Source organism: Myxocyprinus asiaticus, chromosome 47 (assembly GCF_019703515.2).
Source record: "Myxocyprinus asiaticus isolate MX2 ecotype Aquarium Trade chromosome 47, UBuf_Myxa_2, whole genome shotgun sequence".
Classification (NCBI taxonomy): domain Eukaryota; kingdom Metazoa; phylum Chordata; class Actinopteri; order Cypriniformes; family Catostomidae; genus Myxocyprinus; species Myxocyprinus asiaticus.
Window position 1 is genome coordinate 22,754,129 of NC_059390.1, and position 25,629 is coordinate 22,779,757.

At 44.0% G+C, this 25,629-nt stretch overlaps 1 protein-coding gene across 1 annotated transcript in view; it reads right to left on the minus strand.

Annotated features, from left to right (window-relative positions):
• Positions 1-25,629, minus strand: part of LOC127436827 (thyrotropin-releasing hormone-degrading ectoenzyme-like) — a 173,021-nt gene that overhangs the window by 35,772 nt on the left and 111,620 nt on the right. Inside the window, exon 11 of the mRNA XM_051691262.1 lies at positions 7,924-8,012. Coding sequence (XP_051547222.1) covers positions 7,924-8,012 — 89 coding nt within the window. The remainder of the gene's footprint in view (positions 1-7,923; positions 8,013-25,629) is intronic.

Below are 25,629 nucleotides of genomic sequence, written 5' to 3' on the forward strand. Positions count from 1 at the left end.
GAACTGGGTCAAAGTTAAAGGACGGAGGAAAACACATTCTACCTGTGTCCTCATGCAATTAAAGTAAGAGGTTACGTCCGGGCAGAGATAGAATATTATAGCGTATTATTCTTGTGTTTCAAGGTTTTTGCTTGTACAGTTTACGGACCGCCATGTCCGCTCATTATTAATACTCAGGGTATTAATTATCACAAATTTGTTTTGCTGTATTGTGGTCCAACCAAATTGGATTGTTGTGCATTTTCGCCATCACGGGTGAGACTGAGAACTGAGTTCATCCATTAGAGTCAAATAACGCAGGACTTTTACGAGCCCCGCTCGTAAAACCGCGTCTCTGAGTGATGAACACGGCTGCTTTATCTCCAGCTATCGTGAAATCAGCTTTCGGGCTGTCACTTAATAATCTCTCTCTCTCTCTCTCTCTCACTAACCACACTGACACACACACACACACTGTCACACACACACCTTTTGTGTTATAGGATTATTTTTATTTCCATATCTAATCATATCACTGTTTAGTTTGTAGTTGTAAGTCGGAAGTTTATTGACTGCATTGTATTAATTATTAATTGATATTACTGCATAAATAAACTTTTGTTTATATTACAAAGAGAAGTGTTTTGGTTTGTTTTGCATACGCCTGTGTCATGCTGACGGGATGTCAGTGCTCGGATTCAAACCTTCATTCATTGTTTTTTTTTTTTTCCGAAAATCGATATTCTTCGGATGCCGATTTTCCTAAGAAAACAATCTAATATTGAGACTGTTTTAATATTCGGTTATTAGTCCCTGATTTAAGGGTGGTGCCCCGTCAATGTTAATCCTTATTAATATTCTATTGATTTTTGATAATTGATAATTATCTTTGATTGAATTTGAATGATCAATAAGCTAGTGTTAATTTTAATTAATGTTTCATCGATGTTAACAATGAACGATTATCTTTGATAATTGTTGATTTTAAAGGATTAAAAAAAACTAACATTGATTCTCATCAATGTTCTATTGATTTTAATAATTAGTAATTATCTTTGATAATTATTAATTATTGCTAATAACCAAACTTGCTCCTAAACGTAGCACACTACATTTACTGGAGTCCCATATAAGGTTTTAATGAGTTAGATCCAATTAATTAATTTAATTATTAATTAATAATTACAGAAATAATTATTAATTATTTCTGATAGTAACACTGATCTAAACAACCAGTAAAGCCTTACAATGTTCTCATTGCGAGGATATGTCCATGGCAACGTTGCGGTCGGGGCTCGCCTTCGTAAGAAAGAAAGCCACCCCAGAGGCTCCCCGCCTTGGTCCTTTTACCCACGGGTATGAGGCCAGTGCGGCTAGCACTGGGGGCGATTTGGGGACCCCAATGGGACCGCCTCCGCCGGGTATCCCCCCACGGACCTCCCATTCCCCAGCACGCTCATCTGCCCCGATCGGGCTTCCGGATGAGTCCGCCGGCTCGTCTCACGGCGAGTTCGACCTCTTATTCGGAGCCCACAAAAGTGATGAGCTCTCGAGCGCAGCATCGGAGAGCGGGCTCGTCCAGTCAGAAGCCTCAGCTGGGCTTCTCCCTTCGGGGTCGATTGCCCAGTCACAGGCTGACGCGGAGATGACGACATGCTTTCCCTGGCAGCCGCAAGCGTCGGCTAGAGTGGAACTCACTGCTCTTCCCTGAACCCTCACGGCTCGGTGATTGGTTCCTGGGCTCGCGGCACCACTCAAAGCCATGCCCCCCCCCGTTCCTTTCTTCCAGGAAGTGCATGAAGAGCTGACAAGGTCGCGGGAGGCACTTTTTACTGCCCGGTCCCGATCTTTTCAGCTTCCCCGCCCTCACTACCCTCGATGGTGGGGCGGTCAAGGGCTATTCGGCAATCCCCCGGTGGATAAAGGTGCTCGCGGTGCACCTATGCCCGCAGAGCGCCGCCACCTGGCGCGGGTGCCCAAAGCCCCAGTCCAAGGCCTGTAGGTTTACGTCGTCTCTGACGACCAAGGCCTATGGTGCCGCTGGACAAGCCGCCTCCGCCCTGCACGCCATGGCTCTCCTGCAAGTCTGCCAAGGCGCTAAAGGAACTGCACGAGGGTAGTTCCACCCCAGGATTGATGCAGGAACTGTGCTCGGCGACCGACCTCGCTCTCCGAGCGACTGAGGTCATGGCGTGGTCTCTTAGGTGGACGATGGCCACACTAGTGGTCCAGGAGCGCCACCTTTGGCTCAACCTGGTCGAGATGGGTGAGGCCGACAAGACACGATTCCTTGCTGCCCCCATTTCCCAGACGGGCCTATTTGGCGACACCGTGGAGGACTTTGCCCAGCAGTTTTCGATGAGAGAGCAGTAGACAGATGCTAGCCGGCATATCCTGCCCCGGCACGGCTCAAGATCCCGCACCCCATCTACTCATCGCCAAGGGCGTCCCCCTGCGGTGACTGCACTGGCTCCGTCGCAGCCCGCCTCTTCGGCCCGGCCCTGGCATGGAGCCCACCGCAGGAAGCAGACACCACCAGTCTCGCGGCCACCCAGAACCCGTGAAAGGCTTCAAAGCACCCTTCAGACGGTTGGAAATGCGCTGCTCTGGAGCTGGTAAGCAGATCTCCATCTTTTTGTTACCTTTTGCATTTAATTGTGCTTCATGCCCAAGTGGCTGCAGTACTCAAGAGCACAGCAAGAGCAGTTTCCTTGTTCCCTGGGTCACGTATCCGTTGTGCATGGCCGTCATCACGACCACCGTCTACCACTCTATTTTGCAGGTTTGGAGCTCCAGCGGCAGTCTCCTGCCCCTGAGCGCCCAGCTTTGGCACAAATCCGCCCCCAATGTGACAGTCTCCACGGGTCACAAGGACAGGCCTCTTCCTCCCCCATCCCAGGCTGTTCCGGGGGTGGTCACCAGGAGCCAGGTAAGTGCTTCGATGTCCTTAGACTCAGCACGGCCACGACGTGGTGTGGCACCTCGAGCTCCACCCCGCCGCGAGGCCCCACCTGCCGGTACGTCCGATGACGTTGTCCCTTTGGTCCCCCTTGTGCGGAACTTGGATGCATGGCTTGTGCTTTCCAATCTGTCGTGAGGGCTGGTCCAGACCGTCCGACTTGGCTACGCGATTCACTTCGCCGGGCGTCCGCCCAGGTTCAGCGGTGTCCAAATCACCTTGATGAAGGACGAAAATGCTGCTACCTTGCGCGGAGATCGCTACCCTCCTACGGAAGGGCGCGATAGAACCTGTCCCTCCAGCTGAGATGAAGAAGGGGTTTTCAACCCCTACTTCATCGTACTGAAAAAAGGCGGTGGGTTGCGGCCAATCTTGGACCTGTGAGTTCTGAACTAGGCTTTACACGGACTCCCGTTCAAGATGCTGATGCAAAAACGCATTCTGGTGAGCGTCTGGCATCAAGATTGGTTCGCGGTGGTAGACCTGAAGGATGCGTACTTCCATGTCTCAATCCTTCCTCGACACAGACCCTTCCTGCGGTTTGCGTCCGAGAGTCAGGCGTATCAGTACAAAGTCCTCCCTTTTGGCCTGTCCCTGTCTCCTCGCATCTTTATGAAGGTCGCAGAGGCTGCCCTTGCCCCGTTAAGGGAGGTGGACATTCGCGTTCTCAACTATCTTGACGACTGGCTAATTCTAGCTCATTCTCGAGACATGTTGTGCGCACACAGGGACCTGGTGCTCTCAAACCTCAGCCGACTAGGGCTTCGGGTCAACTAGGAAAAGAGCAAGCTCCTTCCAGTTCAAAGCATCTCTTTTCTCGGTTTGGAGTTGGACTCAGTCTCCTTGACGGCGCGCCTTATGAACGAGCGCACCCAGTCGGTGCTGGCCTGTTTGAAGGCATTCAAACAGAAAACAGTGGTTCCACTGAAACTTTTTCAGAGGCTCCTGGGGCATGTGGCATCCTCGGCGGTGGCCACCCCACTCGGGTTGATGTATATGAGGCCGCTTCAGCTCTGGCTCCAGACTCGAGTCCCGAGATAGGCATGGCGCCACAGAACACATCGCGTGGTCATCATGCCGGTCTGTCACCGTCTTTTCAGCCCTTGGACCGACCTCTTGTTTCTACGGGCAGGTGTTCCTCTAGAACTGGTCTCCAGGCACATCGTGGTCACGACAGATGCCTCCAAAACGGGCTGGGGCGCTGTTTGCAATGGGCATGCAGCCGCCGACCTCTGGACGGGTCCGCGACTGCATTGGCAAATCAACTGCCTCCAGTTGTTGGCAATTCTGCTCGTCCTGCGGAGGTTTCAGCCGTTGATCCGGGGCAAGCACGTGTTAGTTCAGACAGACAACACCATAACGGTAGCATATGTCAACCGCCAAGGCGGTTTGCGCTCTCATTGTATGTCACAACTCGCCCGCTGTCTCCTCCTCTGGAGTCAGCAGCACTTCAAGTCGCTACAAGCCACTTACATCCCGGGCAACCTCAACACTACAGCGGATGTGCTTTCACGACAGGTTACCCTCAGGGGAGAGTGGAGGCTCCACACTAAGGTGGTCCAGCTGATTTGGAGTCGATTTGACAGGTACAGGTGCACCTGTTCACCTCCCAAGAATCCTCCCCACTGCCTGCTCTGGTATGCCCTGACCGAGGCCCCCCTTGGCATAGACACGCTGGCACACAGCTGGCCCCCTGGCATGCACAAATATGCATTTCCCCCAGTGAGCCTGCTTGCACAGACTCTGTGCAAGCTCAGGGAGGATGAGGAGCAGGTCATCCTGGTAGCACCCTACTGGCCCGCCCAGACATGGTGCTCAGACCTCACGCTCCTTGCGACAGCTCCCCCCTGGCAAATTCCCCTGAGGAAGGACCTTCTTTCTCAGGGACGGGGCACCATCTGGCACCCGCACCCAGACCTCTGGAATCTCCATGTCTGGCCCCTGGATGGGACGTGGAAATACCTAAGTGGTCTATCACCTGCGGTGCTAGACACGATCACTCAGGCTAGGGCCCCCTCTATGAGGCGCCTGTATGCCTTTAAGTGGCGTCTGTTCGCTAAGTGGTGTTCTTCCCGTCAGGAAGACCCCCAGAGATGTGCAGTTGGATCAGTGCTTTCCTTCCTGCAGGAGAGGTTGGAAGGGATGCTGTCCCTTTCCACCTTGGAGGTGTATGTTGCCGCCATAACAGCACACCACGACGCAGTTGACAGTAAGTCCTTAGGGAAGCATGACCTGATCATCAGGTTCCTAAGAGGCGCCAGGAGGCTGAATTCCTCCAGACCGTGCCTTGTTCCCTCATCTGACCTCTCTGTAGTTCTTCAGGGTCTACAGAGAGCCCCCTTTGAGACTTTGCAGTCAGCCGAGCTTAAGGGAATCTCCTTGAAGACTGCCCTCCTGACTGCGCTCACTTCCATCAAGAGGGTAGGTGACCTGCAAGCGTTCTCTGTCAGCGAAACGTGCCTGGAGTTCGGTCCAGGTTACTCTCACGTGATCCTGAGACCCTGACTGGGCTATGTGCCCAAGGTTCCCACCACCCCTTTAGGGACCAGGTGGTGAACCTGCAAGCGCTGCCCCAGGAGGAGGCAGACCCAGCCCTGTCGCCGCTGTGTCCGGTGCACGCTTTACTTATCTATTTGGATCACATGCAGAGCTTTAGAATCTCTGAGCAGCTCTTTGGTGCACAGTGGAAAGGAAGCACTGTCTCCAAGCAGAGGATCGCCCACTGGCTCATTGACGCCATAATTATGACATATGTCGCCTAGGACATGCCGCCTCCGGTAGGGCTACAAGCCCATTCTACCAGGGATGTAGTGGCTCCCTGGGCCCTGGCCAGGGGTGCCTCTCTAACAGACATTTGCAGAGCAGAGGGCTGGGCAACACCCAACACCTGTGCAAGGTTCTACAACCTCCGGGTGGAACCGGTTTTGTCCCAGGTAGTGGCACGCAACACAAGCAGATAAGCCCGGGATAGCTGGCCGGGTGTATCGCTTGCACATAGTGCCTTCCACCTCCCTTGGAGCTGAAGACGTGCACAATTAATTCCCAGTAGTGTTCACAAACTTTGTTCCCTGGTTGACGTCCTCCGAGCCCTGTGGCAGTCGAATTTTCAGAGAGACTCGCTGCCAGCCCAGTACACGCGCTAACTAAGAGTCCTGTTCTGGGGTAGGTGCTCCGCATGTGGCGGTTCCCTGTAAGGCTAACCCCATGCGATATATATCTTCCGCTAGTTAGTTTCCCTGCTGGCAAACTGCATCTTCCTTGGGCAGAACCCTTCTGCTCCAGTCTCCATGTTTGTAATAACTCCTCCCCCATTGGGCAGGATCTACCTTGAAGGCTATCCACATGGTTGGAAAGACCATGTGACGTATTCTTCCACTTAAGTATCCCCCCCTCTCTTTGGACGAGGTGTGGTCTCCGCGCTGTCTTCCCCTTGGGAGGGAAGTCGGGATTATCCCCCTTCTTTTTTTGGGAGAGGAAAACAAGAAGGGGAAAAGAGGCCACAACTGGGTTAAGCCTGTTTCTGTCTTTTGGGTAGTTGACTTGTCCCCAAAAAGGGCCGTTCGACACTCATAAATATGTTGGGGGAGGTTACGTGTCGACCTGGTGTGCTGGCTATGAGGCACACAGTAGTCTGCCCACCACACACCGCCAGTTCACGTAACACAGTTCAGCCAATTGTGGCGTTTCGTACAGGGACCCCTAGTGTCACTACATTGACACAACGTTGAGTGAGAGACGGATAGGGAACGTCATGGTTACTTGTGTAACCTCCGTTCCCTGATGGAGGGAATGAGACATTGTGTCCCTCCTGCCACAACGCTGAACTACCCGCTGAAATGGTCAGACCTTATATCGGCTCCTCAGCATAAAACCTGAATGAGTGGTTGCATACCAGCTCCTTTTATACCCGTATGTCTGGGGGAGTGGCATGCAAATACCACTCACCAATTTTCATTGGCCTTTTATCAAAGACCAGAGGTGTCTCGGGCTCCCAAGAGTGACCCCTAGTGTCACTACATCGACACAACCTCTCGTTCTCTCCATCAGGGAACGGAGGATACACAAGTAACCATGACGTTTTCTTCAGAATCAAAACGCATGCTTATCATGTTCAACTAAAAAGAGAGAAGCCTACTTTTTTGGGCAGGAATTAGTGTTATTCCAAAACATTTAGACTTTGGTTTAAAAAATAAATAAAAATAAATATTGGAATGAAATTACCTGGTTATTAACCAGTTTCCAACATTTAAAAATAACGTTTTCAATCCAGAACAATTGAATTGGACTTCGTTCCCATTTTCGGTTACATTCTGCACAAACATTTTTTCATTTTCGTTTCATTCTTTCTAACAAAACACTTGACATTTAGTAATGTATGACATCTTTAAATGTGTTTTCTACATTCATATGTTGTAATATTACAGGCAGATCTTGTGTTTTTTCATGGATAACAAATGCACTGGCTAAGTGTTTTAGATTGCTCAGTGGAATCCAACCATCAGTGGCCAGATTGCAAGAGTCAGGTCTGTGAGTTAATGCATATAAATGGAGTCTCTATGTTACATTCTCTGTTTCCTTCAAGAGACATTTTGTCTCCAGTTCAGTCTTGAGTGCCCCGCTGTGTCATCTGCATTGTACCCTGATGAGGGCTGTTTTTCAGGGAAGGTTAGCAGAAAACAGAGACCGTTAAATTGTAACTCTAAATCTCTAAGAAGCACAGATTGCAAACAGACCAAATTGAATTCCAGCTCTTGAGTGTGACTCGCTGTGGTTCATTCAGAGAGGAGAACAGCAGAAAATTGTTGAAATGTTTTGGAAAAAGAAGCATTTACTGTACATAAGTGCACTCTTGGCAGTTGTGTCAACACACACAATTCAAACTATTTAAACATATATATAAATCTTTAAATGAATCTGATGAGTAAAACTTGAATAAACAATCTCTCTGTCCATCTGCTAATGAATACATTCTGCATAATTCTCACCTGTTTTATTGGACAGCCAGATGATTGTCTCTGTTGATATGTGACTGGAGTTTCCCACTGTGAGCGTCAGGGGAATTTGCCATTGGAAGCTGAAATGAGACAACAACAGAAATAACAGATGAAATGCCTCTATCCGATCTCACTGCACAGATACACATGCACAGCTGTACAGTATGTGTCACATATACTATATGACACTACATACATAATCTGACACATAGAACTCCCACATTGTAATGAGATTGTGGTATTTCTTCAAACAATACCGTCTATGTCTCTACAGCAGCAGACAAAGAGGCGTCACAAATATCACAAATCATCTCTCTCTATGTTGTTTCACCTATGAGTGTGTTTTTCTCAAGTCCGTGTGTGATCATCTGTTTGTACAGTTTGAGTACACATCTAGTGAAACTGACAGCTGTCACACTGGATGGTCACTCTTCTCAAAGAAGTGATCCACAGCACACCAACAGTACTAAATATTATTATAATACAAAAATAGATCTTCTATTTGTGGTGTTTGTTAATATTTTTATTTCAGCAGTAACATCAGCAATAAACAGCAGACACTGGAGAACACTGGAATTATCAAAAAAGCAAGTTTAAAAAAGGTCACAGAGAAACAATAGCACAGTTGGAGACACATTATGTAAGATAAAGAGTTATGAAGCCTGCTTAAAAACTGTATTTAAAGCACGTGTTCATAAGGGGACTTTAGAGAGCGATAATGTGCTAGATGAGCATTGATAGTAGTATGAATTCCAATGATAATAGAAGATCATAAATAAAAGAAGCATCTGTGTGTGTTCAGACTGAATCACACATTGATGCATTTATATAAATCTGCATTCATCAGGAGAAAGGACAAAATAATAAAACAAAAGCAAATTAAAATTCCCTATCTGTCACTCACTCGACATTGTGTCGATGTAGTGACACTAGGGGTCGCCCTTGGGAGCCCCAAACACCTCTGATCTTTGAAAAAAGGCCAATGGGAATTGGCGAGTGGAATTTGCATGCCACTCCCCCGGACATACGGGTATAAAAGGAGCTGGCTTGCAACCACTCATTCAGATTTTTTCTTCAGAGCGAGCTGAATTCCTCCGCCGATCCATTCACCTCGAAAGCTGTTGGATTGATGGCGCATTACAGCGGTTTCTCCCCCTCTTGCACCAGTGGTGTGCAGAGAACGCCCCTGGGTGTTTCGGCAACTAAAAGAGTATATTATTCCTAATTAAAGAGTATATTTTCCTACTAAAAGAGTGACACAGACGGACCGTCTTTTCAAAGATGCCTTTCTGTCTGTGTATAATTCCTGGTTGCAGTTGCTATCTCTCCACCTCTGATGGCCACGATCACTGTCTCACATGCTTGGGCGCTGCCCACGGGGAGACATCGTTCGTGGATGGGTCATGTCCTCATTGCGAGAACATGACCATGGCAACGTTGCGGTCGCGGCTTTCCTTCGTCAGAGGGAAAGCCACCCCAGCGGCTCCCCGCCTCGGTTCTTCTACCTATGGGTATGAGGCCGCGGCGGTTAGCACTGGGGATGATTTGGGGACCTCAATGGGAGCTTCTCCGCCGGGAATCCCCCCATGGACCTCCCACTCCCCAGTATGCTTATGTGCCTCGGTCGAGTTCTGGGATGAGACCACCGGCTCGTCTCAGGGTGAGTTCACGATCTCATTCGGGGCTCGTAAAGAGGATGAGCTCTCGATCGCAGCACTGGAGAGTGGGCTCGTCCAGTCTGACACCGAGGACTCAACTGGGTTCCCACCCTCGGGTGCAGTCACCCAGTCGCAGGCTGACACAGAGCTGGCGTCCATGCTTGCCCGGTCGGCTGCGAGCGTCAGGCTGGAGTGGAACCCTCCACTCCTCCCAAAACCCTCGCAGCTCATGATGAGCTCACGAGATCGTGGCGGGCACCTTTCACTGCCCGGACCCAATTTATGGGCTCCTCAGCTCTCACTACCCTCGACGGTGGGGCTGCCAGGGGGTACTCGGTGATTCCCCAGGTGGATAAGGCGGTTGTGGTGCACTTGTACCCGCAAAACGCCGCCACCTGGCGGAACCGTCCGAGACTCCTGTCCAGGGCTTGTAGGCTTACGTCATCACTGGCGACTAAGGCCTACAGTGCCACTGGACAGGCCGCCTCCGCCCTGCACGCCATGGCTCTCCTGCAAGTGCACCAAGCCAAGGCACTGAGAGAACTGCACGAGGGTAGTTCTGAACCAGGATTGATGCAGGAGCCATGCTCGGCAACCGATCTCGCCCTCCGGGCGGCGAAGTTCACGGCACGGTCTCTCGGGCAGGCGATGTCCACCCTGGTGGTCCAGGAGTGCTACCTTTGGCTCAACCTGGTCGAGATAAAGGAGGCTGACAAGGTACAATTCCTTGACGCCCCCATCTCCCAGGTTGGCCTATTCGGCAACACCATCAAAGACTTTGCCCAGCAGTTCTCGATGGTTAAGAAGCAGACAGAGGCTTTCCAGCACATCCTGCTGTAGTGAAGATCAAGATCCCACACCCCATCTGCTCATCGCCAAGGGCGTCCCCCTGTGTCAGCAACACCAGCTCCACCGCAGCCCACCCCAGGAGACCAGCCCCAGTGTGGAGCCACCCGCAGGAAGCAGACGCCTCATGGCCTGCCGCTAAGAACCCAAGGAAGGCTTCGCAGCGTCCCTGAGACGGGCGACCCAGGGAGACGGAGACCCACTACAGACCTGGAGCTGGTAAACAGACCACTCCATCCCCTGGTGGAGGGCCAGGAGGAGAATCCTTGTTTTCCTTTTCTTATGATTTCTCTGCATGCCCAAAGGGCTGCGGTACCAACATTTTCAAGAAAAAAGTGGTTTCCTCACTTCCTGGGTCACACATTCGGTGTCCACGGCCGTCGTTATCACGACCGCCGGGCACCGCACCTTCATGGCAGGCATGGCGCTCCAGAGGTGGGTGCCCCACCCCTGCGCACCCAGCTGTGGCACAATTTCACCCACGCCAGGACGGTTGCGACAGGCCGTGAGGAAAATTTCCCTCCTCCCCCATCCCGGACCAGTACTATGGTGGGTATACGGAGCCAGGTAAGTGCTTCGATGTCCCCAGACTCAGCATGGCCACGAGTTCGGGGCTCGAGCCCCCCCAACGTGGCACCACAGGCTCCACCCACTGTGAGGCTCCACCCACTGGTATGTCACGCCGCTCGGATTGATGCATATGAGACCGCTTCAGCACTGGCTTCAGACTCGAGTCCCAAGATGGCCATGGCGCCACGGGGCACATCGCGTGGCCATCACACCGATCTGCCACTGCCTGTTCAGCCCTTGGACAGACCTTGCATTTCTGTGGGCAGGGGTCCCCTTAGTGCAGGTGTCCAGGCGTGTCATGGTTACGACGCATTTACGCCAGCTCAGCCCCCGCGGACCTCCCATCCCCTAGCCCGCTCGTTCTGTCCGGACGAGCTGTCGAGCGATGCAGGCGGTCTGCCTCAGGGTGGGTTTAATGTGTCATTTGCGGCTCGCAATGAGGATGAGCTTTCGGTCACGGCATCAGAGGCTGGGCTTTCTGAGCTCCCGCCTATGGGTGGTAGAACACAGGGTGAGGCAGATGCTGAGATGGCAGCCGTGCTTGCCCAGGCGGCCTGAACATCAGACTGAAGTGGAACCCTCCACCCTGTCCTGAGCATTCGCGGCTGGATGATTTGTTTCTGGGCTCGAAGCGTGACTCACGGCCGAGCCCCGCCTCGGTGCCTTTCTTCCTGGAAGTGTACGAGGAGCTAACGAAGTCCTGGAAGGCACCTTTTACTGCTCGTACACGCTTCGCAGGCTCGTCCACTCTGACTACCCTCGACAGCGGAGCAGCTAAGGGATATGTCAAGCTTTCACAGGTAGACCGTGACGTAGCGGTGCGACATGGTGCGACCGACCAAGGCTCACTTCCAAGGCCTGTAAGTTCTCTTCCTCTTTAATGACGAAGGCTTACAAGACCACGGGTCAGGCCTCTTCTGCTCTGCACGCCATGGCCATCCTACAGGTCCACCAGGCGAAGGCGCTAAAAGACTTGCACAAGGGTAGGACCAACCCAGGGCTGATGCAGGAACTGCGCACTGCGACCAACCTCGCCTTACGTGCAGTGAAGGTCACGGCACGTGCCCTGGGGCGGACGATGTCCATGCTTGTGGTCCAAGAGCGGCACCTGTGGCTCAACCTTGCAGAGATGCGTGACACCGAGAAAGTCCGCTTTCTTGATGCGCCCATCTCCCAAGGGGGGCTTTTTGGAGACACCGTCGAGGATTTCGCCCATCAGTTCTCGACGGTGAGAAAGCAGACCGAGGCAATTAAACACATCCTGCCGCGGTGTGACCCGGCCGCCTTCAGGCCACCGAGGTCCTGCACCCTGTCTGCTTCTCGCCAGAGCCATTCCCCTGCAGTGCCGTCCCCGGCTCCTGTACCATCGGAGCCCATAAGTCCACTCCACCTGCCCATCAGTCGGCCCCCAAGAACCCCAGATGGGCTTCGAGGCGGTCCTGACATGGCCCGCCCAGGGATGAGGTGACCACTCCTGGCCTGGGACATCTCTCTGGGCCTCGGCACCCACATGGTCAATAAAAGAGCAGTTTCCTCATTCCCTGGGCCAGCACACTCACAACGGCCAGGCGCTGGAAGTCTTTCCAGTCAATCAGGCGAATGCGAGTACTTCCCTGTTGGTAAGTCGATGTGAGGTATGCTCCACATGTTAACCTCCCTCCACCAGGATGTGGTCTCCTTAGTGCTCTTCTTCCTGGAGAGGGAAGAGCACTTCCCAGCGCTATTCTAGAAAGTGCTCAGCAGGAGATTGCTTAACAGCAAATTAAGAAAGGCACCGCCGGTATCCTACTTGGGTAAGTGCCTTCTCCCCCCTTAACGGGACTAGGGAGACGCCTTACCTAACTCGCTGGAAGGTCACAACCTGGTTGAGCGCTCGCTGCAAGGCATGCAGCAGCTTTCCCGTGTCCACTCTTCCGTTCCTTGTGACATGGTTCCCTGCTAGAACCCCTAGTGTCACTACACCGTCACAATGTCGAGTGAGTGACAGACAGGGAACGTCTTGGTTAACAATGTAACCTCTGTTCCCTGATGGAGAGAACAAGACATTGTGTCCCTCCTGCCGTGGCGCTGAACCGGCCGCTGACATGGCCGGGACTCTCTATCAGCTCCTTATATATCTGAATGAGTGAGGCACGCCATCTCCTTTTATACCCGTATGTCCAGGGCGGAGAGTGGCATGCAAATTCCACTCGCCAATTTTCATTGGCTTTTTCTATTTTAAGTAAAGGTGATTGGGGCTCTCAAGATCGAACCCCTAGTGTCACTACATAGACACAACGTCTCATTCCCTCCATCAGGGAACAGAGGTTACATCAGTAACCAAGACGTTTTATGCAGTAATACTGTAGTTCCATATAGTAACCATGGTTTTACTACAGTGATATTTTAGTAACCATGACTGAAGTAACAATACCTGCTGTCATCATGGTTTTCTTGGTTACTGTGATTTTACTACAAATGCCATGGTTAAACTATGGTTACTGTAGTAAAACCATGGTGATTTTTAGTAAGGTTAAACCTGTTGAAGTGTTTGTTATCAAATAGAGTATTATTACCTTGGATTTGGCAGTAAAAAAAAATAACATTCGGAATACTGCAAATACCGAACTGTACCAAAACTGTGATACAAACCAAACCGTGAGAAATGTGAACCGTTACACCCCTAATATATATATATATATATATATATATATATATATATATATATATATATATATATATAACAAATCACTAGAAAAAATACAAAATACAGGTAAATTAAAGTGTCAGAATGTCTCAGGGTGGAAAGCACTGCATAGCATCAGTTGACACTTCATGACTTTTCCTAATTTAATGAAAACTGACTTTAAGTGCTATTACACAGATACATTATTAAACAGACACAATAATATTTTTTACCCCGTGTACAAATTCACTACAATGACAATATTTCTTAGTTAAAACAATGTGCTTCAGAAAAAAAATAAATAAATAAAAAAATGTAATAATGAAATATGGTGGCCCGATGCTTAAGTGATGGTGTTGTTTTGTGCAATTCAGATCAATGAATTTAATCTGTTTTCCTCTTTGTCTTTTACTCTACGAAATATGAGTTGTGAAATACTGACCTATCAATCCCATTTTATTTAGGGGCTGTGATTGAAATAAATCTCTTTTTTTGTGAAATGCACTCTCAATCCTATCATCATAATGTGAAAAAAAAAAAAAAAAAAAAATTCTGATTTAATATCAGATATGAAGTATAAGTGAGTTGAGCTTTATGTGTAAATGGGCACCAAATTCACATCTCTTTAAAATTACAATAGTTACAGAAATAACTAATGATGTGCCCTCACTGTCTCTCAACAATCTTTTATATTATTTGCTTAGTCACAGGAAAGACAATTCAACAGAACTCAACAACATGTTCTTTATGACATCACCTTAGAACCTCTGATGGATTTTTGATTCTAGAATCTCTCACTACTGTATAATTAAAGTGTTCTGAGAGTCAGAGCTACAGATTGACCGATAATCATTTGATGCACTGACTGCACGAAAGCAAACAAGTCTAAAGTGAAGATGGGTAGAAAGAAAAAAGCAGGTTCCTTCCCTGGTCCTGTGCACAACCTTGGGTTTAACAAGGTAGTGCCCATGGACGTGGATGACCCAGAGGTCTACAGGCTGGGCAGCACATGGCTGATGATGAGAGTCACTCTAGCAGAGTCTGAGCCCATGGACTGGAGTCCAGCTGAAGAATCTCAGCCCATGGTCTGGAGTCCAGTTGTGCCAGAAAAAAAACCTCCATCAGTTACTTCATCAACCTCAGTAGCAGCCAGACAGCATTGCAAGAACCGCTATATGCCATATCAGACCACTCGAGACATCGTCTGGAGGTTCTGATTGGCTCATTTGCATGTAGAAAGTTTTAATAGCCCTTTAACAAAAGAAAAATGTCTTCTGTGCATATACAATTTCTTCCAATTGTGTCTTCATTCAATGTCTTATGGTGTAATTTCTCTGGCACTAGAAATTACTATTAAAAAACTCAAAATTGGTGAACGCTCACCTGCAAATTCAGATGAAGAGTGACCAATGAAGTATCAAAACATCACACCCTGACCTCTTGACTCAATACAAAGAATTCCTATTTCAAAGCTATATGTTTTTATTGTTGCAGGAAAGTTAGTAGATGGTCTATTTGAACATGGTAACATTTTATAATAACTACATCTATAACTGATCATTTGTAAATTATTGTTGTTACATTATTAATACAATAATAAGCTTCATATAAATAGTATGTTACTGTTTTCTATTCACTTTAGAAAATTGTTTAAAAAAATTGTTTAAAAAGTTCAATAATGCTGTTTATTTCTGTTTTGAGTCTTCGTGATTGAGATGCTGTGGAGATGGTAATTACATGGCCAATTTTTCAGCATTATGGATCACAAATAAATGTTTAATTAGGCATATATAGTTCTCACTTTAGATTGGGTCATGTGAAATGCTTAGCTAGCAATTAGTCAATGATATATTTCAACCTTTATTAAGCAATACTTGCTTTAATAGTAAGTGTTACTGAAACAGTAACAAATACACTAAGTTTAAATGTACAGTATATCCAATTAATTACATATAAAATGTTGTTATTAACTATTAATTCATGCCATTTTCATGTTCTCATGAACACTTTTTTACCACTGGTTTGCCTCAACTAAAATACATCAGTTAGGTATGAATAACAAGTTGTTTACTAAGGTTAAAAAAAAAAAAAAAAAAAAAAATATATATATATATATATATATATATATATATATATATATATATATATATATATCAAACTGCCGATAAATTAACTTAATAAACAATAATAAATCATTTGCTAAATTGACTATAAACGAATAACTATAATGATGAGTTAGTGGAGTTGGGATCCATGTGCAGCTTTATTAACAGTAAACGTAATAATATAGACAGGCAGGGGTCAGTCACCTGCAATAGTAGTATCAAAGGTAAATCAGAGAGATAGTCACAAAACAGGCAAGAGGTCAGGGCAGGCGGCAGGCAATCACAGGTAATATCTAGGTAAACAAAGCAGTAACAGTTGGCAGGCAGCAAAAGGTAAAATCAGGGTAAACAGTCCAGGATCATACACAGGTTAGGCAGTAAATACAGATAACGCTCAGAAATGTCTGCCAGGGCAAAACAAGACTTCGCATAGACAGAGGCTGTGTCTCTTTTCGAAGGCTGCGTGCTCGGTAGAACGCGTCTTTTGAATGCTGCAGTATACCGAGTGTCCTCCTTTAAACAAGCCTTGTTTAAACGAGACGACCTTTGTAAGACAAATGGAAACGGAACGTAACATGGTTGCTATGACAGCACGCCACTCTTTAACAAGCGCGAGTGCTTTGAGTGAGAAGGGAACAACGTCCCTCTGGAAGGGAATGCATGAGGTACATTTTAGGAGTTATAATGATGTAAAGAGAAAAAAATAGATTTTACAGGTGTACTTTTATTCTAATACTTTATTTTAATTATATATTAATATAATTATACATATTATATACTCTGCACCCATCCACTGAGGTACTTCAGCTTGGGAATTAACATTCTTTGTGTTTGAACATCATATTTACGGGCAAATTGGCATAATTTTTTTTAGACATTTCCGTTGAAGCAAAGAATTGTGGGTTGTGAGTTCCCATGAAGGATACACCTCATGCATCTTCCAAATTCCCATGAAAGAAGGTCGCATTCGAAGGCTGCATTCAAAGTTTCCTACTCGCTTTTCTGAAATGAGACAGCCTTGATGACATATGCGGCCGACAAATGCGACCTCCGGAGGATGCAGCCTTCCAAACGAGATGCAACCAGAGAGTGAGAGTGAGTCTTAAATAGCTGTGTAGATAGGCAACAGGTGTCAATACTCAGGTGATGGAGCCCTCTGGTGGTGAGCAGGAGGAACTACAGAGGTGGGATTAGTGACAATAACAAATTACTTGTACGTTGCTTATTAATGTATTAATAACGTAGGAACAATAATTTGTAAATGTTCAATTGTCTATAAACTAATCCTTCACAAACACTTTATACCATGTATTATGTGTTGTGTTACCTTTAACATTTTGATATATATATATACACAATGCATTCATAAATTATTAATTTTGTTATGTTGCAGCTGTATGCTAAAATGCTTTAAATGATCTTTCTCACATCAATCTACACTCTATACCCCATAATGACAAAGCAAAAACCAGATTTTTGATAACTTTGAAAATTTATTAAAAAGAAAAAACTGAAATATCACATTGACATAAGTATTCAGACCCTTAATTCAGTACTTAGTTAAACACCTTAGCCAGCGATTACCGTCTATGGACAGCCATTTTTAGGTTTCTCCAGAGATGTTCGATTGGGTTCAAGTCCGGGCTCTGGCTGGGCCACTCAAGGACATTTACAGAGTTGCCCCTAAGCCACTCTTGCATTGTCTTGGCAGTGTACTTAGGGTCATTGTCCTGTGGGAAGGTGAACTTTCGGCCCAGTCTGAGGTCCAATATGGGGTATGGAGTGTAGATTGATGTGAAAAAAATAAATAATTTAAAGCATTTTAGCATAAGGTTGCAACAAAACAAAATGAATACTTTATGAATGCACTGTATATAAATATATTGTATGATTTATTGTTCATTAAAACCAAAGGCCATCGAGCGTGACATCATATCCAGTCCATTTCGCTGTTCTAAATACATGCATCTCTATACCTGATGTTCCTCTGCATTGTTCTTCATCTTAGGCCCAGTTTACACTTGATCCTATCCATTTGAAACAGGACAACACTAAAGACAGGTGTAAACAAGGCCCTTTAACCACATTTGGAGGTGGCTGAAAACAAAAGTGACCACGAGCTTTTTGGGCTTTTAGTGTAACACTCATATATTCAAATGTGTTTGAACAGCAGCAAAGCACCGCTTACTCACCTGTAAATCAACTGCTGTGCTAAAACAAGAGTTTTAAACTTTGGAAATAACCGTCCGGTCGGAATCATTGAAAGAGCACATACACATACTGTATATGCACAAAACTTCTTCAGTGTGTCTGACATTAACATACAGATGAGAGGCTCAGAAATATGAAGTTCAGTTAATACATTTACTTCACTTAAATAACTGAGAATTCTGCTCCAAACAACATGTATTATTGGGAGAGACAATAAACCGATTTTGTTTGCTTTTTGTTTAGGTTTTTTTTTGGTATCCACTAATTCAGTGAAACACTGATATAGTGTATCGTTATGATTTATGCCGTCATGAAATCAGAGACCCTCACCTTGAAACCCCAACAAAAATTTAAAAAAGACTTGAGTTGAGACACATGTTACAACCAGATGTAAATGGTGATGTGTTTCGTCTCTCCACTTGTGATCGAAACATCTGAAATGCATCTTAATACCAGGTGCAAACAGGGCCTTATTCTGGCTCTGACTGTTGATGTCCTTCACAGCCCTGGGATGAAAATTTTATGTTTTGTACATATTGTAAAAAACACAAAGCTTATACACAGGAAAATTGACCTGAAGTTGCAGATATGTAACTTTGAATGTGGCTCAGATTTTAAAGCTGAAGGAACCAACCATTTGTTAAAAATAAATAAAGTCTTTTTTAAAAGATTACAAGTTCAGGTAATTTTTAAATTGCACAATGAATCATTGTAAAATGCCTGAACTATTAACACTATTTCACTGCTGAAAAAAATCCAGCTGTTGTCTCAGAAATGTGTATACATTTAAAATTAACTGTGATTAACCCCCCTCAACTCTCCTTTACCCCTTTCTTTATCTCTCTCTCTTTCACCTTCTCTCTCTCTCTGTGTGTGTGTGTCTGTGTGATAATATCTCCAGCTCTCTTCAGGGACTGTTGGCTTTAGACACCTATAATGAGCCACTAGGGGCCATTCTGCTCAACATGAGATGCACATGAAGATTGTCAAAACACTTTTACCATCAGCAGCACAGATAAGAAAATAACATAAGTGTCTTTTTATCTGAAACTGTCCATGAATTCCCACACGTGATTGAGTTTGTGTAGAGCTTTAGTTGAGTTCATTAGTGCTCTCTAGAATTGCATTAGACTGTAAGTTGATCATCCAGAGACCATGATAAACTGGACAGAAGAATATGAGGATGTTCTGCAGGATATTGTGGATATTAAGAGACTCTAACTCTCCCGCAGAGAGCAACCTGCATCTGAACATCTGTAAACCCTCCTATGGTATTGAAAAATGGCACCTCCCTTTGGTATTCACGGTCATTTTTGACCATAAAGGATCAGATGTGTAACACTTTTTTGATGATGACAATAATACAATTTCTTCTTCCTTAAAGAACAATACAATTATGCATTGCTTTTGGGATTTTATGAAATCTTGACCTTATTTACATAAACATTTCTAAAAGTTACCATTAATTTGCATATAAAAATAAGCATATAAAATAAATACATAAATAAAAAATAAGAAAATCAGAACCTACACTTTCATAAGTTGAAACATGAAGACAGCATGATAATGTGACAAAAACTGGAAGCAGATTGCTCCCATCTGGTGAACGAAATATAAATAAAATTACTTGAAACCCATGTCATGCCATGTCATGACTACATACTGTGTAGTCTGATGATTTGTTGTTACCTGATTTAATATTTTATCACAAGATATGCATTGATATAGATTTAGACATTATCTATCTATTTTTGTTTTCCAAAGTTTAGCATTTTAAAATGTATTTGAAGTGTCAGTTTTTGCAGTTAATGTCATTATGCTTGCAATCAAACCTGATCATGGTGTTACAAAGAGAAGACACAGAATAAGCATTTTTCTACCAATAATTTCAAACATAAACATTTAAGAACTAAACATTTAGCAATTTCAAACTTTCTGTAGTAAAAAAATATTTTGCAAACGCGTGTGTGAGTGTGTGTACAGGTTTGGCTATAATTGTGAGTGCTAAATTTTTTTAAATGTTCTCACTAACATAGTGAAACTGGTTCAATCAGCCAAACCATGTTTAGCTTTAAATCTGCATATATGCACAGGTTTCTGCGAGGGATAGGTTTAGGGAATATAAAATATCTTTAGCCTGCTATGAAATCAATTGAGGTCTATGAGATGTCCTCACTAATATAGTGAAACAAACCTGTGTGTGTCTGTCAGATTGCTGTCATCAGCTGAAAAACAGATGACTTGTTATGCCAACAATGACCAAAAGATGGCTGTAGAGCCATTGATGCACTGGTTTTGTGTGTGTTTGTGTGTGAGCGGGTGTGTATGTTTTACACTGAGGATGTTTTAGAGTCTCACTCCGTGACATAAAAAATAATAATAATATATATAAGTAAAAAAAAAAAAAAAAAAATGTTTTAGTCTTTCCTATTCATTTTCAATGATCAGTCATTTTTGACCACAGATACCAAAGGTGTCGCTTTTTCCTTTTTTAATGTTCAGATGGAAAATGGAGGAAAGGTCAGCAGCTCTTGTACTGATCAGATAAAGGAAACCATTTTTATTAAAATATGATCGAATACCATAGGAGGGCTAAACAAAGAATTTTATGATGGATTTCCAGCACAGCAGGGAACCCTCAAGACCAGTCAAATAGACAGGTGTATTAACATTGGTCTGGGGTGATCAGGTAAACAAAATAAAAGTGCTAAATGCAGGTGCTACATCCAACACCCATAAAATCTTGTAATCTTAAGCTACTTTTAGAGATGGTCATGGAAACATATGGCCACATCACATTTATAGTGTAAACGCTAATGCATCCTGACATGTCCCACAAAACATGCAATCATTTTGGCAGAACAAGGGTTACAATGCTGACGCGTTTATTTTCTGTACCACCAGTGTCACTAAACGGAAGTGCAAAAATAATCACAGTTTTAAAACAGATTCCAAAAAACTCCTCCATCTTCCATTGGTTGTACAAACACAAAAGTCCCACCCACTGATTTATAATATAGAACCGGATTGCTTATGATGTTGTAACAGTGAAGCTACTGTGCCACCATATTGCTATGCCCAAACATTCCAGTGTGCCTACTTAATAGAAAATCTTCTCATTTCAGCGAGTAAACATTAATCATGCAATAACCGATTTTATATCTGAAATTTTCCTGTACATCCCTACTACTAACATCCTGGGCATGTAATTTTTGTTTAAAGTGTGAAATCTTTCCTGTTTTTTTTGAAAGCCCGAGCAAGTTATGTATATATATATCAAACAGTATACCTCTAACTAACTTCAGTGGTGAACAGATCAGCTGAATACAAGTTCACTGAAACTGAGTTAAGATACAAACATAAATGTTTAGACATATTTATTGCAAACATCCAAGTGTTCATATAGAGTTACTTGTTTCATGTTTTGTCTGAGAGCATGCACTTTCTCTCTCACCCTCTATCACACAAATGCAGCAGGCGTGCAGAGAGGGAGGGAGACACGAAAAGCAAAGATGGGTCAAATTAAACTGATACGCTAGGTTTAAATTGCAAACGAACACAACTTGTGAACAGTTTTGCCACATCCCTTGGTGAAAGTTGTGCTGCATTGATGAAGGTGGATGCTCTGATATTGCGATCCGAATATATCTTTTCCCTCATAACGAATAATATCCGTAACGAGCATATTAAACATTAAACATAATTGTCACTATAGGGTGAAATGCGACTGTTGTATTCGGAGGTCGGAGAAAATGAAACGGGGACATTTTCGCCTGTTAGTCATTGAGGGCCTAAGGTAGTTAGTGCACACCAAGATGGCTGCTTGAACACTTCCTGTGGCTTCACCTCCTGCTTACTGTTGTGTCAGCAATCCAGTTCTAATATATATATATATATATATATATATATATATATATATATATATATATATATATATATATACGTAGTCCCGCTTCAAATTCACACCATGGGCCCTAGCGTTAAGCGCAGCACTATGCCATAAGTCATAAGTGCAAAGTCAATGGGCATGGCCATGAAGTTTTGGTATTTTTGTGCAATCATGCGTTAACTCTAGGCACAAGTGGGTTTGGCAAAATAGTCCATGCAATGCACAAATTGGCTGGATAAAGTGCAATTTTCTTTTACGTTTTTTTTCCGGTTAGTCTACCGTCTACATCCTATATGTATGTTAATTCCCTCAAACACCAGCAATTTATAAAAAGACAGCATATTCATAATAAGTTGGAAGTGGACTGTAAATGGACTGTATGCAATGATTTAGAAGGATTGAAAATTACGTTTTTTTCTGCATCCTTGATGATTGTCAGGCATAATTCTATGTCAGTGATGCTCCTTTTATATGCATGGAAAATGCGATTCTCGTCAGGATTTGGATATACGTTCCGTTAACCCTTTCACATGTATGATCAAACCAGTGTGATCACAATAGGCTGGGCTCAGACGCAAATGATCAAACTGGTGTGATCTGCATTCATGCTGCTGTTTACCAGGAAAATCGTCATATTGACTGAAGTGATTGACATAATGAACCAAATGCTCAAATAGTCTTTTCAACATCACAATATCTTTATTTTTATATGTTACAAACTTTCAAACAATCACTAAGTATAAAGCCATTACCATCGGAGCGCACTGTTTTGATGCAGCGCTGCGGCCGTGTGTTCTGACATCAAAGAATATACAAACTAGTCAGTCCAATCAAGCCTTCACACATTCCATCCATCACAACCACTTTTGGGGCTGGGAGAGTGGAAGTGCTGGGTTTTTAGAACCTTCTATGCTCCTCCTTTTGTCTGCTTCTATAACAATACAAACTCAGAATCCCATCGATCGCATCTTATCTATAATAATCTATCATTATAAACATCTAAAAACCACATTATATATAATCTGACCTTCAGTGCACCCGCTGTGATGTAAATTTTAGGTAAGATTTATTTTAATTACAGCACACATTAAAGAACTCATGCTGGGAAATCCATCAGTACAGGAGAAACTCATATGCGAAAAGGTTAAATTACAGAGAATGTAATTATTATAATTAATCATTTTCATCTACTGACACACAAATCATTGCTAGTATTAACAGTGATTGTATTGGCATGTACTTCACTTCTACCAGTCGATTTTGAGTTTGAAAAATGTAATTCATTAATTGAAACCCGAAAAAATTTAACCAAAAATATGTCTAAATTGAAATTACACTTCAAACTAAATGAAAATATAATCAAAATAATGAAGTAGTCAAAAAGTAATACCAATTCATAAAGATTTTACTCTCTCTAACTTCTTCATCAATCCATTTTGCAGTGACTTTAAACCACTCTACAACAACAGGAGGAAATATTTTGTTACAAATTAGATATTACAATACAACTGTAAATGTAAACAATTATAATAATTGAAAAATAAAACCATGACCTATAGACAGTTTAACACAAATCTCAAATTTTTGTTTCATAGAAGATGGCTACAACTCTGATCGTCAGGGACATAATTTGATGTTCCACTGTATTTTAAGAGTTTGGACATGAAATTTATTACCATCTGCTGGTGGAACCTCCAAACTGCGAATGCAGGAACTGAGTTTAAACTTTGCGTCAATTTAAGACGTAGTTTTCAAACAACGCAATAACCTAAATCTCAGGAAAATAGCAAATTGCACTTTGAGGCACTTCATTAACATACAATGCACACGTTTGCGCACATACAATAGCACAAACACTCCCACGCATGGCCATTTGCGCTTTGCCCTAGCACGAAAATTGCGTTTAGAATTAGTGCTCTCATGAACATTTTATAAGACGTTGCACACAGTCACGAATATAGAGCCCAGTGTTTCTACAAACAGATGTCTATTTTGATAGTGCAGCATTGTTACACTTTTAGGTAAAATCAACTCAAGAATGGATTACTTACTGGTGACTGAATATTAAACTGGGTTATGAGAAATTATTTTTAGCAGTGGTGGTATCAAATTGCAATATCTTGGTAATTTGATTCCACAGTACAAAATGAAAAAAAAAACACACAAATCACAAGGGCTTGACACAGTTACGCATCAACAACATGTTGCTTGTGTTGATCTACGCATACTTGCACACAATAAGATACATTTAATATTGGCTCAAATTCAGCAAATTATTTTAACATAATTAACTGGATTAACTACATGTCTCCATTACAGTCATGCTTCTGTGCATGCAACAAGAAAATAAATTTGTGCTTTGAACCATTAATAAGCTGTTTATACATTATTCTTTATAACATCACCTCAGCAAAACATCTGTGCTGTGGAAAATGCAAGTCAGGTACTATGGTAAAGATGTTAATGAAGCGTTGACAGTTGAAGTGAGCTCTAGACTTGTGCTGGTGAAAATAAGCACACAAACTGCATACTATCTATTTAGCCGATTTCAAATGAAGTGTGCTGAAGTTGTAGAGGCTCATTCCAGCTGAATATGGATATCTCTTCTCTCAGACCTTGACAATCATGGCCGCTTTTAGACAACTTTTGAGCTCTTACTAACTCACAATACTTAAGCTTGAATATGGAGAGGAAAAACAAACACACGTTTAATATGCTAAAACGAACTGATGGAAACAATGTTAGCTGTTGTAGAGAAAACTTATAACAAACAATTATTTCATTGGGCCATTTCAAATAAATATTCTGGTTTAGATACACAAATGAACCTCTATTGTCCCATAGGTTGTAAAATGAACTTAACACGTTTACCGCAATGCACTTCCAGAATGCTTGTCTGCTAGACTTCCACTGTAAGTGCAGTATTGTAAACACATTTTCTATTCTCTTTTACAAATCAAAGCTACAAGCTGAAGTTATTTTCTGAGGTAATCGACAGCAGGCAACGGATGCTGTACACACATTTTAAGCAGCATTTAACCAAGATCATTCCATCCACTGAAGTGTGGACTCAGAGGAGGACAACAAGAGCTCAGAGCAGCATTTGTTGTCGTGTCTCTGTGGGTCAGAACTCTTGGTAGGTTTGCAAGCTGGTTGGTTGAACTTATTCACAGGGCAGCAAATGTATTTCAAGCTCAGTGATGTGAAATAAATCAATTTAACTTTTACTGGCACTTTCCAATGTCTTCCTATTGTCCAGCTGAGTTTGGCCTTTGCTTTGGCTCGTCTATGAACTGTTATGAGATGCAGTGGGCATGAAACACACAGAAAGAGTGTGAAATACATTCAAACTGACCTTCTCCAATTCCTTCTGCTGCTGCCAGTGTTTCTGTCAGCACATTTTGCTTGGCTGCGAGATGTTACACTGAATTTACAGAGGAATCAAATCCCTCCTGCATTCTGGCAGCTTGTCTGGATCTCAACTGAAAAACCGCCTGAGGGGCAAAACGAGAAAAAGTGCCCCCTACTCATAACACAGCTCTGATATTGATTTGTGGAGCGGCTTTGCTTTAGAACGCCTCTGCAGAAGAGCACAGCTCTAAGAAAACACGCTCGAGAAGGAGAGCTTCACATGAAGGTGGCTTTGTCTGATCTGAACAAATGAAAGTCAGAAAAAGAGGTGTACTAATAGATTTTGTGTTATATTTATGATATCACATGGGTCAATGTGGCCTAGCCACGGAATGTAGCCTA